This window comes from Mesoplodon mirus (genome assembly GCF_964341445.2).
Source record: "Mesoplodon mirus genome assembly, chromosome: 18".
Lineage (NCBI taxonomy): Eukaryota > Metazoa > Chordata > Mammalia > Artiodactyla > Ziphiidae > Mesoplodon > Mesoplodon mirus.
The window spans coordinates 58,551,817-58,569,118 of record NC_138994.1 but is presented as its reverse complement, the minus strand read 5'-3'; the positions used below and the strand labels follow the sequence as shown (position 1 = coordinate 58,569,118).

Genomic DNA, 17,302 nt, shown 5'->3' with positions numbered 1-17,302 from the left:
CCGCCCAAGGACCCCAGAATTTATGTCTACTCCCCCAGGCTATGGCCCGCCATTCTGGTTCTATTTCAGCCCAAGGGAGACTAGAAACGAGAAATCATGCAATGCTCACACACACCTTGCGCCAGGCTTCTCAGAATTCTCAACTTAGCTATACTAGGAGAACACAAAGCCACAGGTTCATTACAGGGCCTCACACTGGCTTGCAGTGATAAGTCAGTTAAAGCATTATATCTTATATAAAAAAACAAACCCATAGCATTAACATAAAATGCAAAATGTGCCTGAATTTAAGGCTCGGTTAAATCATCTTGGTTTGCTGAGAGTCACTTTGGTCTAAGGATGTACGCCCCTAGAAGCCTGTTCACTCTCTTCTGTGATTAGGATTACCTTGGTGAAAAAACCTGAGAGGCTCTGTCCTTAGCCTGTGGCTCTGGTTCAGCTGAGGATGCCTGAGGTTTAAGGGGATGGAATGCATGGGCCCACCCGCAGCATCTGAAGCCCAGACACAGACACAGAGCGGGACAGAGAGGACGAGGACCCGAACCTGCCACTCCGCCGCCCTTGCTCCATCGTAGCCGAGGATCCCGCTGGCTTTCAGAAGCTGGCTAGCCAGATCCTGGGGCCTTTGACCGTAAGTGGAGAGTGAATGAAACAAGGGAGGGAAAGCCAGAGGCTGGGCTAGACTTGAACATCCTCCTCTAGTACCTACCCAGTGGGAGAAGGCGGGTAGTAGAGTTCTCTCAGTCCCGGAGTGTTGGGGCAGTCCTGTCTCAAAAGGATAATTCCGGAAACTAAGTCCATCTGGGTCTAACCAATCCCTAAATGAGTCTTCCTCTTGCTGGCGGCATCAAGAACGGCAGGGCAAAAGCTAAACGAGAAACTGAGATGGCAAGTTTGGAGCCAACTCGGAAACTGTTCAAGAAACATCCCTGTTGCTAATAACATGTCTGGGGGCTGGTGGGGATTCTAGGATTAGTGTTCAGGAGACAGAAATGGGTAACAACGGGGGAGGTGTGATCTTTCCCAAGTGCCACACCAGGTATTAAAATAAACAGGCTCTTGCCTCCTGGAGCTGGGGGTGGCAGGAAAAGAAATCTGGGTCCAAGCAAAACCAGAAAAAGCATCAATGCATGAGGTGGGAGTAGGAAGGCTCCAACCCGGGAGTCCTCAGCTGTTCTCTGGCCTCAGAAACAATGTCCCTTAGATCTCAGTATTTCTTCGTTGCCACTGGTGGCGGGGGGCGGGTGCAGAGAAGGATGGTGCAATCTCAGGTGGAGGTCTGGGGGCCAGTATACCCTGCTTTTGGAGACTGAACACACTGGGACCTTAGGGACTTAGCAAGGCGGGCTTTTGGCCTGGTGGCACAGATGAAGGGAAGCTGTAGTAGTTAAGGGCAGAGGGAATCAGAAGACGTGGCCTTGCCTCCTCTCACCTGAAAAATGGGGATAACGCTCTCAATTCACGAATGGGTAGGCATCTCGTGCACGAAAGTGCTTTACCGTTTTTCAACTGCCACAAGAGCACCACTACGGCAGGAGAGGCAGGAGGCAAACAAGTTTGAGTCTTCCTCTGGCAGTGATTCTCAATCCAGCACTTCTAGAAACATCTGAGGAGTTTTTTGAAATGCAGATTGCCCCAGGCCCCACCCGACTGGCCAAGAATCATCAGCCTTTTGTGAAAGCTCTTGGGTGATATCAACGTGCACCCAAGAGTTGAAAGCTTCTGTCCTAAGGATTTTCTTGGCCAAAATTGACATTCTTAGCTGGTGAACCCAATTAGACCTCAGTAAGGCCCACCCCTCTTCGTATCTCTGACGCTGAACCTCCACAAAGACCACCCTGACCCCACTCCACCCCAAGTGTTATTCCAATTAGAGCTCGGGCTAACTGCAGCCAGCACGTGGAGACAACCAAGAGTTCCTAGCTGCCAGAGGCAGTTTGTTCACGGCGTTTGGACATCCATGTAATAAAAGCAGTTACTCTGCTGAGCACAGTGCAAAGCACCTTACCTACACTCACTCTACTGGTGAGAGAGGCTCAGGGCATCCGGGCATTGGACCCCTCAGCCTCCTTCCCCCACTCCAGGCTGTGGGAGACTTCAGACACTGTCCACTCATCACAACCAGGGGCAGGGCCTCTAGCTTGACCACACCTGGCTCACGTGTCCCCGGCAACACAAATGCAGGTGATTAGATCTGAACTCCTTGGGAAGTTTGCTTGAAAGCAGCATTAATTCTATCCACTTGGGAACATGCAGGCCCTGAGCGCAGATCTGAGAGGCTTTTATAAATTCATTAGTGAAACGTCCTGGGTCAGAGGACACCGAGGAGAAGCTCTGCTGTGCTCCTTCTGCCCTGTGCCTGGCTGGCTGCCTGCCCCTGGACCATCTGCTTTGGGTCCTAGCAGGGGACCTGCCAGGGAAGATGGATTGGCTCCTGCGAGCACTCCCTGCCTGCGGCGAAATGCCTGTGTGGTGATGGTGACGGGTGGGGGGGGTGGGGGGGCTTGGTTAAGAGGAGCCTGTGAGACATATGATTCTTCCTCAGGCCAATCTTAACATTTCATCTAGCTAAATCCCTGGGAGGGTTAGGACAGCCAAAAGGCAAGTTCTAATAGAATGGTTATTAATGCCCATCCCTCCCTTGGCCAGCTGTGTCTTGTCCTCGATTGTCACTTCTGGGAACAAAGTACATAGGCACAAACTTCATTTTATGCAAATGAGAGTTTATTGACGAAGACAAAGTCAAGCTTCCCCTCGACCCCCACCCTCCCCAAGAACAGATCCCAACAACAAAAGAATGATAAGCCTTCTCAGGGCAACGTTTACCACCACCACCACCCACCCCCCTTCTCTCCAGAGTCCCAAGGTTCACGACACAGACACACGAAACGGGCTCGGGCGAGGACAGACACTCAGGGAATCTCTGACCAGCAAGAGTTCTGGGTGTGTGTGTGTTTCCCTTGCCCTGTGTAAGACACCAGCTGACGTTACAAAGACATACTGAGGCAGAGGAGAGGGGAACGCAGGGCAAGCTCCACTCCGTTCCCCCGTTTGGCCAGGCTTGAGATGGGCCCAAAGGGAAGCTGTGGTGGAGGCAACAGGCTGTGTCTCCTCGGGAGAGAGAGGTCCTTTCCGTGGAGCAGAATCCCCCACTAACTGCTCAGGGGCAAACCGGGAGGCAGCCTCTCCAAGGAGTGAAGAGTTCGCGCGCAGATTGGCTCAGTCAGGCCAGCTGAGAACAGCAGCTGTTTCCCCTCACCGCCGGGGAGGCTGAGAGAAGCCTGGTTTCAGGGGTGGAGGAACATATCTTGGTGCAAAATCGTCTTGTCTGCTTACCCTGACACGCGCTCTTCCTTCTGGACCTGCAGTCGGCTTTGAGATGAGAACACTGCATCTGTAGTGTGGACCTTCTTCACTGCTTGTATCCAACTGACTCCACGAGTGATTTCCCAAAAAGGGGACTTGACCCACCTGCTTTTCTACCCCACCTGTCACCAACTGACCCACCTCCCACACGCAATCCTGTGCTACTTCCTGTTCTCCACGTGCCGGAGGGGTGGTGAGTGCAGGACATGGCTCCTGACCCTCACCCCAGAAATTCTTCTCTTGGAGATTCTCAAGGTTTAAGAAGCTGCTTTGGGGGACCTGCACCCCCAAACTTTGCAACTGATATGAATCAGAGTCATTTCACTTGCGACAGGGTTGGGGGGTAGTTTCTGCTCTTGTTTTCTATGATTCCTCCTCCTCTTGGACTCACTCTTAGGTCTGGGTCCTACATGAGGCCTTTGGACCCAAGCGCCTCTGATTTGAGCAGGGGCATCTGAGAAGCAGTCTTGGTCACGGACCCTGAATCCTGGGTGATGGTCGGCACAGGTGCCCACAGATGAAACAGTGTGAACACTGCTATACAGACTGGTGTTCCAGGCATGAAGCATTCTTTGACAGACCACACCCAATGTGTCCAGGGGGCAGAGGGTCCTCACATCTCCCAATCTTTTGAGAGATGAAAAGAACCGCTTGGCCCTCTGAGGTGATCTCAATTGCCTTGGAGCCTAAGCAACACAAGTAAAGAGCAGATCAGAGAACTGAAGGATCAAGTGAATCTGTGGCATCCCGAAGCTCACTTCATCCCTGCACCCATCCTGCTGGCCTCAAGAACTGCGGCTCCAGGAGACTATTAGCTACTCCTTCATTCTGGCATCAGGATTTACCTTCAAGTCCCTGGAAAGATACTCTGCTGCTACCAGATGCCAATGAACGGAGTGCCAAAATCTGTATGAAGTATGAGAAGAGCCATAAAGAAGCAGGCACAGAAAAGGTAAAAGAAAGGCATTGAAGGAAGAAAATTATGGAGCCGGTCCTGCAGTGAAGACAACACTGATGAGGACTTAGGAGACCCACTCCCCCACCTCTGCTACTGATCAGTTAACAGGCCTTAGGCAACAACACCCTGTTTGTCTTTTATCTTTTTCCTTTTTAGAAAAACAAGAAAGTTTTTGGGTTGGGTAAGTTATTACTTAAAGTCTGTTTCAACTCTAAAACTAAGATTTTAGATCTGAATTGGACCTGAGAGTTAAAATAAATCCAGAGCAGGAGATGGGGGAAGGGCATTTTGGTTCCTGTTTCCCATCTCTACTCAAATTCCTTAATCAGTGTTATTAATAGATTAGATCAGTGGAAAGGAATGTAGTAAGTTCTCATTTTTCTCAGCCTCAATGCTGACAGGCCCTATTTCCTGCACCCTGCAGCACCATTCAAGAAAGACCACCATTCCTAACTGCGGAGCATCAGAGGAGATGATAATACAGGGCAGGGGGAATCACAAGGAAAAGGAGTTTGGAGAGAAAAAAAGTGATCAGGGACAAGGCTGCCACAGACAAAAAACCCCTAATGGGGTGGGCAAGAAACTGCGTCTCTTCCTCCAGGACTGTGCGGTTGTTTTAACATTTTTTATCAGTTACACGCTATTCCCTCAATTTCTCGTATGTACAAAAATATAAAACAATAAAGTGCAGTTTACGTTTCAGTGACACTTTTCCTTGCTTTAATTTTTTTTTGTCTTTTTCTGCTTTTGAAACGAGCTCTTGATTACAAAATATCAAACTACACTCAAAAATGCCAGCCACTGGCACAGGATGGAGAAGCCCACAAGTAAGGACAGATAGCAGCAGGTGGCACGAGGTGGGAAGTGATTGAAGCAGTGGTTACAAACGGTCACAGGAAGCTAAAACTATCCAACAGGTTGTGCCCTAATGTTAGCACAGGTTAGACTAGTCACTACCTTGGTGGGTGGCCTCAGTGTGTTTGGGTTCAGATTCTACACGGCAATACAATTTTCTTCCAGTTAAGAGTTCTTGGCTTGCACCGATCACAGGGTGGCCAGAGGGCACCGGACCAGTCTATTAGTTTTTCAAAATGCTGTCGTAGACCTGATAGATGTACTGGGAGACTTCAGGAGCTCTACACTTCAGCGACAGCTGTTCGGAGGAAAAGGAGAAGGAAGATTAGCACAGAGGCTGGCATGAACTCGAAAGGTATCCAAGTCCTCAGTGCAAGGACACCTCTTCCTGATAAAAGGGGAGAAGAGCTTCTACCACTGAGTAGCTAAACAAAGAGATCCTGTTAATAGGTTATATGGGTTTTAGAATTTCAGTTTAATCAATGTCAAGCTGTGCTGTGTTTCCACCCACATTCTATGTGGGTCTACGAGGTTAGGAAATAATCCATATGAAAAAATGTAGGGGAAAAGATGCTCTACTGCTTTGCTAAGAGTCATACGGACTACTACCAAATGAAAAAGGAAGGGTTAAAACCCGTAATGTGGTCGTCATTTCAGCGGCCTGCTCCAGTTTCTGTCTGACAAGGATGGTTATCTCGGTCCCAATTCAGGAGGATGTATATTCAAGTAAAATAAAAGCGTAAGCTAGATACTAGCTCCAAGGGCACTAGCCTCTCCTGTATTACACTGAGGAGAGCATACACTGTGTTAAGGAGGCAAAACAAGAACCAACACAAAAAGACATCTACTGAGTGTAACTGCACAGCCATTTACGCCAACAGCATAATCTTTCATTTTCTGCCTCTTATTCAGGCCTGTCAGGTGCTTCTGATACTACTCTACTTCTCTACCACCACCTCTGCTTCTAGTCTAACAATTACCACATTAAAATTAAAATATTAAAACGATTTCAATGTTGAACACTGAGGTTTTTCACTTTGTGGGTCAACAAGTGCAAAATTTAAACCCATATTTCGACTCCTGAATTGTACTAGATTAGGCAAAACACTATTAACAATAACATAACAGCAAAACCATGCAAACTGCATTTAGAACCAGAAAATTTAATACTTGCTTTTTGTATTACTTGCTCATTGCTCTTGTCTATTAAGGTAGATTAACAAAAGTTGTCTTTAACGATGTATCACCATGAGATTTTAGACTACCTCTTTATTCTCTTATTAGAGACTCTGGATGATTTAATAAACTACAAAAGGTGAGAATATTTTTGGCAAAAATGTCAAGAAGATGATTGGTCAACCCTGAACTTCTTGAGAAAACTCACATCCTCAAAACTTAGTGATATTTTAAAAATGCAAAACGAAACAAAACCAAGCCAAACAAAAGAACATCAAAAGAGGCTCTATTTGCAGCTTTAATATTCAGTCTCTAAGGCATTTCCAAAATTGCTGCTTGACATGAATCAGGAAGACAATTCTGATAAATGTAGAACAAAACAAATGAACAACTAATTTAAGAATATAAATACGAATAGAGAACTTCCCTGGTGGTGCAGTGGTTAAGAATCTGCCTGCCAATGCAGGGGACACGGGTTCAATCCTTGGTCTGGGAAGATCCCACATGCCGCGGAGCAACTAAGCCCGTGAGCCACAACTACTGAGCCTGTGCTCTAGAGTCCGTGAGCCACAACTACTGAGCCTTCACACCACAACTACTGAAGCCCACGTGCCTAGAGCCCATGCTCCACAAGAGAAGCCATCGCAATGAGAAGCCCACGGATCGCAACAAAGAGTAGCCCCTGCTCGCCATAACTAGAGAAAGCCCACGTGCAGCAACGAAGACCAACACAGCCATAAAGTAAGTAAGTAAAAAAAAAAAAAAAAAAAAAAAAAAAAAAGAGTAGAAAACAGCTCCCTTCTTTGGTCAACGTTGCAGCTATAGGCATTTGCCTGACTTTCAAGCTCCCTATAGAGGCAATCTGTACCTCCTCCTGCACAGCCTCTTCTTCACTGTCAGTGTTGTAGAAAATTCTCATGGGAGAGTATGTGGGTTCAGAAAAGGAGGAGGAGAGGAAGCTAAAAAGAGTAAGAACTGCCTAAGGGAGTTAACTCCCAGACTAAAGAGAGGGTAGTTCCTCCCCTTCAGAATACTGTCCTGTATTTTTTCACATCTTTATAGCAATATTGGAACTTCCAACCAGTTGGAGATCCACTTTTTCGTTCATGAGTGATAAGGAAATGTTGCCTTCCCCAATAAAAGCCCTATCTGCCAAGGTTGGCACTGGCAGGGGTCATGGACTGACCACGCCTGGACCCTGAGAGTTTCAGCTGCTCTTTGGAGGGGGAAGGAGGAGGGAGGCCAAGGAAGAGAAGGAAGAACCTCTCTTTCTGGACTGTTCTATCACCTCCCTCCCCCAGACATCCCAGCCTTTAACAAATGGTTAAGTTTAGACTTAAACCCATTCCTTGCTTTCCAACTAGTACAGCTAAAACAAGCCAAATTAAAAAAAAAAAAAAAAGATTTTTTTTTTTGTTGTTGTTGCTAATTCCTAAAGAAAGCAAAAGGGAAACATACATAAAGAACAAAGAGGTTAAAAAATCTGACTTAGGACTCTGGGTCTCATTTTACATGGCTCCTCAGGGAAAAGAAGCCTTACCAGGGTTCTAACTTTTGAACCGCTAGCCTGCTTATGTGACACATCTTTAACACCAACCAGTCAGGAATGCCATCCACCTAGACGCAGCCCCCCTGCCTAGGTAAGCCAAGGACTTACACATCCACTTCTGGTTTATAGCCTGGAACACAGACTTCTTCACCTGGGACAAGTTATCTTCCCAGGTGAGACAGAGAGATATGAGGCCTCCTCCTCATGGGATAAACATACTTTCTTAATGAAATACAGTAAGGGGCTGGGGGAGGTGATTTATCATGTAGTGCACCACTACCTGGTCATAAAAAAACCAAATTATTAACACACGCAACGACTTAGATAGATGTCAAGGGTATTATGTTAAGTGAAAAAAAATCTCAAAAGGATACAGGCTGTAGGAATTGAATTTATATAGCACTCTTTTTTTTTTTTTTTTGCAGTACGTGGACCTCTCACTGTTGTGGCCTCTCCCGTTGCGGAGCATAGGCTCCGGACGCGCAGGCTCAGCGGCCTTGGCTCACGGGCCCAGCCGCTCCGCGGCATGTGGGATCCTCCCGGACCGGGGCACGAACCCGTGTCCCCTGCATCGGCAGGCGGACTCTCAACCACTGCGCCACCAGGAAAGCCCTATATGACACTCTTGAAATGAGAAAATTACAGTAATGGAGAACAAACATACCAGTGGTTGCCATGGGTTAGGGCTGGGGTGAATGTCTAATTATAAAGAGATAGCAAGAAGGAGTTTTTTTGTGGTGATGGAACAGTTCTGTATCCTGACCGTGGTGGTGATTATACAAATCTATATGTGATAAGATTTCATAGTACTGTACACTCCTTAACCAAATAAAATAAGAGTAATGATGTAGAAACTGGTGAAATCTGAATAAGGTCTGTAGTTTAGTTAATAGTATTGTACCAATATCAATTTCCTGCTTGAAAATGTACTATGGTTGTAACATGTCCTCAATGAGGAAAACTGGGTGAAAGATACATGGGAACTCTACCATTTTTAAAACTTTCTGTGAGTCTTAAATTAGTTCAAAATAAAAAGTTTTTAAAAATTTTAAACAAACTATGCTGTTACTAAGAGGTCCTTCTCAAAATTCTCACTATCCTTATAATGAATAGAAAGAATATGGTAGGAAGTGTTGAGATACCTGAGTTCTACACACAACTCAGCTACCAACAACTTATGTGATCTCGAACAAGTCATTCATCATTCTTAACCTTGGTTTCCTTACCTGCAATCTGGGGGTAATCATGCTTCTTTAACCTAGCTGAGATGGAATACTATATACAATAAAATAATGGATGATAAAAAATAAAACGCACACAAATATACATACTTTGAAGAAATTTCTAGGGAAGCAAATGGAGTTATTTTACAAGACCTTGATTTTACAGTGAAAACCTGCCCCTCCAGGAAGAACACAGAGGAGTTTTCCTTTCTTAGGGAGCTCAAGGAAAATAACAGGGTAGTTTCTTACAAAAAAAGACAAGGCACTGGTGGTGGAGGAGGTGGGTGGGAGGAGCGTACACTTTATGAGGGAAGCCTGAAGTCTCTCAGCTCACAAATGCTTGGACAAAAGTCTAGCTCGGTGGAACTCAGTAGCTCACACACACACATGCTAGTCCAGTTTACTTCAAGGGAGGGAACTAGTGGGGAAACACCAAGAATTTTCAGTTCTGGGTGGTATTATTTCCTTGATGTATGCTAATGAAAACAGGCTTGCCTTAAAATTAAGGAAAGGAGTCACAGACTTTTCTCAGCTACATGGCTAAAAAGCTCCCTTCATCTACTGAATATGAAGCTTCCTCAGAGTTATTCAATTCAAAAGCCTTAAACATAACAGAAGAATAAGTTATTTCCCCCATCGCAAGGGTTCTTCTTGTACTTGACAAAATGCAGATGACAAGCAGCATCTTATTGGGAGACTGTATTTCACAACAGCAAACAAACACCGGGTGCCTAGGGTATTAAAGCTTTGTCGTTTAACACAGCAACCGGCTCCTCCCCTAAAAATACTGCCAGGATTCCAATTTTAGTCCAGTGTGGTAATGAATGAAGTTTTCTAAACTAAAGTCCCCTTACAGGCTGTGAAAGGTATGTCCCATTTTGCTTTAACTTTTCAACAACCATTTAGGACACACAACACTGCTAAAAAAGGCTCATATGTCTGGGATTCTGGGATCCTAAGAAAAGCAGGAATGAGCTACGAAAACAATCCTCTTAGCAGCTTGTTACAGTACCACATGCACAGATATGCGAGGTAAGTATTAGCCAATAATGATGAAGTTGCCAAGTTTTGTGAGCAACTCTGTATATACCAGGAGGAGTCTGAGACACTCGTGCTGGGAGGCACTGTGCCTGCTGGATGGGGCAGACACTACAGACAGAAGGTCTTTTAAGGAGGCCACTGGGGACTTCTTTACTGACTGCTTGTTTTGGATACCCGGCGTCTGAAGCACCTCTACCACGTCTTTCCTGAATGCTGAGAAAAAAATGAAAGGGCTCTTACCCCCCTCCTTTAACCCATCTCACCCATTCTGAGAAAGGCCTTACCGTGTAATTGGGGTTTCCTGGCTGGATACGTAGCTCAGCCAAAATCCAAATGCCATTAGTGAGCTTCAGGGATTGGTACAGCATGTCCTGCCCTTCCACATTCCTCTTGGCAATAGTATAAACATTGTTGTTTTGCAACTTGCTGGAAACAGTGTCTAGAAACACAGATTCAAAATCCAACATCTTCAGTTAAAATATCAAACAAATGTGCTATGAGCTATGTGTGCTCAGGTCTCCTGAGAAGCACTGTTACATGCATACATGCACACTTCAGAAAGCCCTTCTCCCACAGGAGCAAAGGGGAAGGAAGAAGCTCCTGAAGAGCCTGTCCATCACATCCCAGGACAGAAAGCAGAATAAGGTGCAAATAAGCATTAGTGTAAGAATTACCTGTGGAGATTATGGCGGGTCTAAGGAGCTGGTAATCTTAAACTAGGTGCTAGACACGTACAATGCACCGATGAGGACCAAGACAGAAGCAGGTACGTGGGTGCGCCACAGCGACCGCCACGTCAGACTCGTCTCTCCAACGCTAGGCCCAGATTCACGGGGATACAAAACTGACACTCAGATGCACAACACTGCCTCGCAAGTTGCTGCTACTTCACTGTGAGCCATTCTGGCCTCAAGTGCCAGGATCAGAAAAGCACCCAGTTGCAGAAATCCTGCAAGTCAAATTTATTGATCTGGATGTTTAAGAGTTTTTTTAAAAGCAGGCAAATGATTTCTTAGGTCTTAAATTAAATTATTAATTTGGGGGGATACCATGCCCCAAATTAATAATGAAACTAACTGTCTCAACAAAAGACTCCGAGGAAGACTGAAGTTATGCAAAGATGATCGCTCCAAGGCCCCGTAAGCCCGGCTGCCGTTGCTGGTCAGAGTGGAGGACTTCATAGTCACCAACACAGGGTTAAGAACAGGTTGGTGTTTGGGGTCTTCCTTGTGGCTACAGCATCAGAGAGACATGATATTCTCGAATTAAAGGTAATTTCTCTCTCCTTGTTCTCTGACTGCTAACATGAGATGCTGCAGCATCACAGAAAGAGAAACTTTAAAAACACGGATGAGAAACACTACTTCTTTGTTGACAGCTTAGTATGTTCATTTCTGATGAGAATTCAAATTACTCAGGGACTAAATTCTCTCCACATAAAAACCTGTCATGTTCTATTGTGCTCTCTAGGAAGAGGCTGTTGTGATGGACAGTCTTTCTGTTCTCCAAGACAGTAAGCTCTCTGAGCATAGGGATCCTAGAGTTTTTCATCACTGTATTTCCCACAGTATCTGGGACACAATGGATACCTGCCATCGATACCTGTGAATAAGCCTCTGACTCAGGTGCTGGAGACGCCGATATGTACATAATGCCATAGGCATTAAAAAACATCTATTTAAGACATTTCTCCCAAGAAGAAATACCGATTACCAATAGGCAAATGAAAAGATGCTCAACATTTCTAATCATTAGAGAAATGCAAATCAAAACTACAATCAGGTACCACCCTCACACCAGTCAGAATGGCCATCATTAAGAAGTCTACAAACAATAAATGCTGGGACTTCCCTGGTGGCGCAGTGGTTAAGAATCCGCCTGCCAATGCAGGGGACATGGGTTCGGAGCCCTGGTCTGGGAAGATCCCACATGCCGTGGAGCAACTAAGCCCGTGCGCCACAACTGCTGAGCCTGGGCTCTAGAGCCCGCAAGTCACAACTACTGAGCCCACGTGCTGCAACTACTGAAGCCTGCATGCCTAGATCCCGTGCTCCACAATGAGAAGCCACCGCAATGAGAAGCCCGCGCACCTCAACTAAGAGTAGCCCCTACTCGCTGCAAGTAGAAAAAGCCCGCGCAGCAGTGAAAATCAAATGCAGCCAAAAAATAAATAAGTAAACAAATTTATTAAAAAAACAAACAAACAAGCAATAAATGCTGGAGAGGGTGTGGAGAAAAGGGAACCCTCCTACACTGTTCGTGGGAATGTAAGTTGGTGCAGCCACTACGAAAAACAGCACGTAGATTCCTCAAAAAACTAAAAACAGAACTACCATATGATCCAGCAATCCCACTCCCGGGCGTATATCCAGAAAAAACTATAATCCAAAAAGACACACGCACCCCCACATTCACAGCAGCCGAGACATGGAAACAACCTAAATGTCCATCGACAGATGAAGGGACAAAGAAGATGTGGCACATATATACACAATGGAATACTACTCAGCCATAAAAACCAATGAAATAATGCCATTTGCAGCAACGTGAATGGAACTAGAGATTATCATACTAAGTGAAGTCAGAAAGACAAATACCATATGATATCACTTATATGTGCAATCTAAAATATGCCACAAATGAACAAACCTATGAAACAGAAACAGACTCACAGACACAGAGAACAGACCTGTGGTTGCCAAGAGGGTGGGGTGGGGGAGGAATGGAGTGGGAAGTTTGGATTAGCAGATGCAAACTAGTATATACAGAATGGATAAACAGCAAGGTCCTTCTGTATAACACAGGGAACTATATTCAATATCCTGTGATAAACCATAATGGAAAAGAATATAAAAAGAATGTATATATGTGTATAACTGAATCACTTTGCAGTACAGTAGAAATTAACACAACACTGTAAATCAACTATACTTCAGTAAAAAAAAAAAAATCTTTCTCTGCTAAGAAAAAACCCCTTTATATATTTATTTATTGGAAGTATAGTTGATTTACAATATTGTGTTAGCTTCAGGTGTACAGCAAAGTGATTTGGATATATATACATATATATGTATATACATACACACACACACACACTTTTTCAGGTTCTTTTCCATTATAGGTTATTACCAGATACTGAATATGGTTTCCTGGGGTATACGATAAAGCCTTTTTGTTTATCTGTTTTATATACAGTAGTGTGTATCTGTTAATCCAATACTCCTAATTTATCCCTCCCCCCCCTTTCCCCTTTGGTAACAGTAATCTTGTTTTCTGTTTGTGAGTCTAAAAACCGCCTATTTACAAGTGGTCTAATTTTAGAGGTAGGTTTTTTTTTTTTTTGGAGTATAGTTGATTCACAATGTTGTGTTAGTTTCTGCTGTACAGCAAAGTGAATCAGTTATACATATACATCTATCCACTCTTTTTCAGATTCTTTTCCCATATAGGTCACTACAGAGTACTGAGTAGAGTTCCCTTTGCTATATCGTATTGACAGGTCCCTATTAGTTATCTATTTTATATATAGTAGTGTGTATATGTCAATCCCAATCCCCCTTGGAGGCAGTTCTTGCCCTGATGTCTTTCTTCCACATTCAAACCAGTGAGAGCTCAAGCGAGGAGGCACTAAAGCCCATTCATTAAACAACTGCACCACACTTAGTTATGACTTAATTTCCCTCCTTTTATTTCCAAGGTTTTCACTAACACCAAGCAGAGCAGTTAAAACTCAAGAATTGGTTCTCTTTGAGGAGCTAAAAAGTATATCTCAAGGTTGTTATATGCAAGACTGCTGAAGGAGAGGGCCTCAATATGCTTTTTAATCACCTTCTGGGGGTTCAGGCAGTTCTGGCTGTCACCTTGGTTCCCACAATGAAGGGCTCTTGCAGCTTAGACTGGGTTGCCAGGTAACATCACCAGCTGGAGTTTGGCTAATGCCTTTTGACAGGACTGTCTTAAATACAAAGGAGGAGGGGTGGCTTCCCTGGTGGCGCAGTGGTTAAGAATCCGCCTGCCAATGCAGGGGACACAGGTTCGAGCCCTAGTCCGGGAAGATCCCACGTGCCGTGGAGCAACTAAGTCCGTGCACCACAACTACTGAGCCTGCACGCCACAGCTACTGAGCCTGCACGCCACAACTACTGAAGACCATGTGCCTAGCGGGAGCTTTTGTTGAAGATCTACCTTGTTGCATAGGCACATGTTCTAGACAATATACATAGCAAGGCCCAGATGCCTACAGATGTCTCGTGATTTTACCACCTAAGTAAGAGATGATAGGCTAAGAAATGGAAGCACACCAACACACATACACACTCACCCCTTCCAGAATGAGAAAATGTGGCAAACAGCCAGGTAGAATAAGCAAGCTGAATGGGTGTCACTTTACTGTGTCCGGAAGCATTCCGGTTGGGAACCTGGCTGTGCTCCTACCAAACGGCCGTTACCGTGATTTCTATCAGAAGACGGAATGGAGGGAGGAGCGTTCTACAACGTAAGTATGTGTGAGTCCATTTTCATAAACCTTCGCTATTAGGTTTGAGCTAAAGGGTACGTAGACGGCAGGATAATCAGACTCTGCTACATGAACCTATTGAGAACGGCAGTGCGAGCCACTGTTAGGGCGGCTTCCTTGTCAGACTGGGATGGACTTCTTTGCAAGATGCCAGTTGTTTGAAGTTGTTGTTGTTGTTTTAAATGTATCTGAACTCCTGGGAAAAAAGATGGAACCGTACAGCTGTGAGACTTTGAGAATGACAATGCAATGTTAAGACACTGAGATTTGCCCTAAAGGACAGAGTTTTAAAAGATGGTCAAATATGGTTACAACTGCACCAAGGTGTGATTTCTTTTGGTTCCTTTGTCTCCTACCTCAAATCTGGCTTTGGGCCTGAGGCCTGAAGTCTTAGAAGGTGTGAATGTGGTCTTCCCTCCTTCATTTTCCTACCTTAGCTAAGGTCACACCTCTTCCAGCAGCCATAAGAGTGAAGAAGGTACTCAGTGAGTGGGAAGGGGGAATCTGTACATGGGTCCCAGCTGTGGTACATACTCATCAGCAAGTTCAAAACCATTATGCCTGCTGAAAAGAACACTTTTTACCATTTGAACAACCAAACTATATTTAAGTGCTGGCTGGCAAAGCACTTGCATTTATGAAATGTTCCGAGGGATGGGGAGAACCATGACAAAACAAAGAAACAGAACTCATCCTCACCTAGTCCCTGTGGCAGAAGAAATATTTGTCCCTTACTAGAGAGCCCAACTAGCGAATATAGATACAACATGTCTCTGAGCTCTTCACAGTATACTAAACACTTAACTTAAAAAACACGTTTGTAGACTGCTTGCCAGAAGGATTCCTTTCTGGATACGGCTGGAGATGCAACTACTTCTTGTATACTTAAGATAGTGGTCCCAGACATGTGCTAAGCCCAAATGCAGCTATAATATAAGCTGTAAAACAGATTCATACAGATCGCTTGACGCCAGTAGAGATGAGCAGTGCTAGGAAGCAGGGAGCCCCATACATTGGTGCGTTTCTGATCTACTGTTTTCTAGTATTTACACAACTAGTGGCCCCCAAGCACCCCGTCACATACACGTTTCTATTAAGAACTGATAAATGATTCAGGCTTACGAAGAGGGTTTCCTTTCTTCTTTCATCTCTAGAAGACGTGGAAGAGCAAAAGTAAAAGCTCAACGCTAGGTGGTCAGCCCTTTAAGCCTGCGACTTCCTGTTGCCCTCAGAGTGTTAGCTCCATCTGTCGAATGTCTACTCTGGCACAAAAAAGCTATTTAAAGGGCTGGTGCTATTGTGATTAGGACAGATCAGCTGGGAAGGATGGTATTTTTAGCTCTCAGCTAGACCCAGGGTGTTGAATCAGAAGGCACTGAACCTGAAAATGTCCATGTTAACAGAGCCCTCAGACTGGAGGGAAATGTGAAGGCCAGGGAACACCAGACCTTGGGGTGGAGGCAGAGGAAAAGCTAGGAAGGATTAGTTGCAGGAAGTGGTCTTGTAAGCGATTAGCGATGACTCAGTGTGGGAAATGATGGCCTCGGGCTCCTGGAGAAAACGGAGTGGCTGTTTTTCCCTCTGCTCCATGCGCTGCACTGTGTGTCACTGGAAAACTGATTCGCTGGGATTGGGAGCACCCGAGGCAGGGAGGAACTGGCACGAGGCCACGGGAGAACAGATCAAAACTGAATTTGCTTTGGGAAACTGTTCCAGTTTACATCAGAAGACAAAGACCCTTTGGGAGCAAGACCAGACACCCCTTCTTTGGGCAAGATCACAAGTGTACACCAAGGTTCAATAAGGATTCAGAACCCCGATCTGGAAGCAGGGGGATCTTTTCTATGGCTCTGACAGGCCACAGTAAAGCCCTCAATCATCCAAACTTCCATTTTCTTTTTTGAAAAAGCATGTCCCTTTCACACCAGACCTCTGAAACCAAATCTGCTTTCCAATTACTCTGGCCTTTCTCTGCTCTCTATAGGCCAGAGTTTCCCAGATCGTGCATGTTCGAGGAACACTGGTGTTCCATAAGATGTTAATAATAAGCATTTTGTGACTTTAAATTCCACAGTGAAAAAATTTAGTTAATGTTGAGTTAAACTGGCTTCCTCGATGCAGGAAGCCTTAGCTTCTAGTGTGCTCATGTGCAACGGCAACACCCAAGAGAGGCGCATCATACACTGTATTTTCCAACCTTTCTGACCACAGAACCCTTTTCTGAGGGGCAAGTGTTCTCAGGAGCATAGTAAATGAAATGTCCTGGGACTGACTACACAAGGGTGACTGTAACTCTCGCCATGCACCACTGCAGATTCTGCACCTGAAGCTTCCTGAAAAACAGCTTACACGATGGAAGGCTGCCCAACCTCCCAACTCATCAAATGAGGCTTGTGGTAACTAACCAGTGAGCCTAGCAGAGAGATAACACCGTCACCTACCTAGAATACGGCATAAAAAGCAGCTCAATTTAAGTATGACTTTTTTGTAAAAACTCAGCAAAAATGTGGTTTTGTTTAGTAACTACATAACCAGTCAGGCTGAGAAACCTAGACCAAGAATATGTTCAAAAGAAGGCAGATATGTGGTATTCCTGAAGAGCATCGACAAACTAGTAG

The 17,302-nt window shown here is 45.1% G+C and overlaps 1 protein-coding gene across 4 annotated transcripts in view; it reads right to left on the bottom strand.

Moving 5' to 3' along the window:
* Window positions 1-2,824: 2,824 nt before the first annotated feature.
* AP2B1 (adaptor related protein complex 2 subunit beta 1) overlaps window positions 2,825-17,302 on the bottom strand; it is a 122,746-nt gene continuing 108,268 nt past the window's right edge. For all 4 annotated transcript variants that reach the window (XM_082603537.1, XM_082603538.1, XM_082603540.1 and 1 more), the window contains 2 exons: window positions 10,453-10,607; window positions 2,825-5,477 (listed from right to left, as the gene is read on the bottom strand). In XM_082603537.1, the coding sequence (XP_082459663.1) occupies window positions 5,403-5,477; window positions 10,453-10,607 (230 nt within the window). In that variant the 3' untranslated portion in view covers window positions 2,825-5,402. The remainder of the gene's footprint in view (window positions 5,478-10,452; window positions 10,608-17,302) is intronic.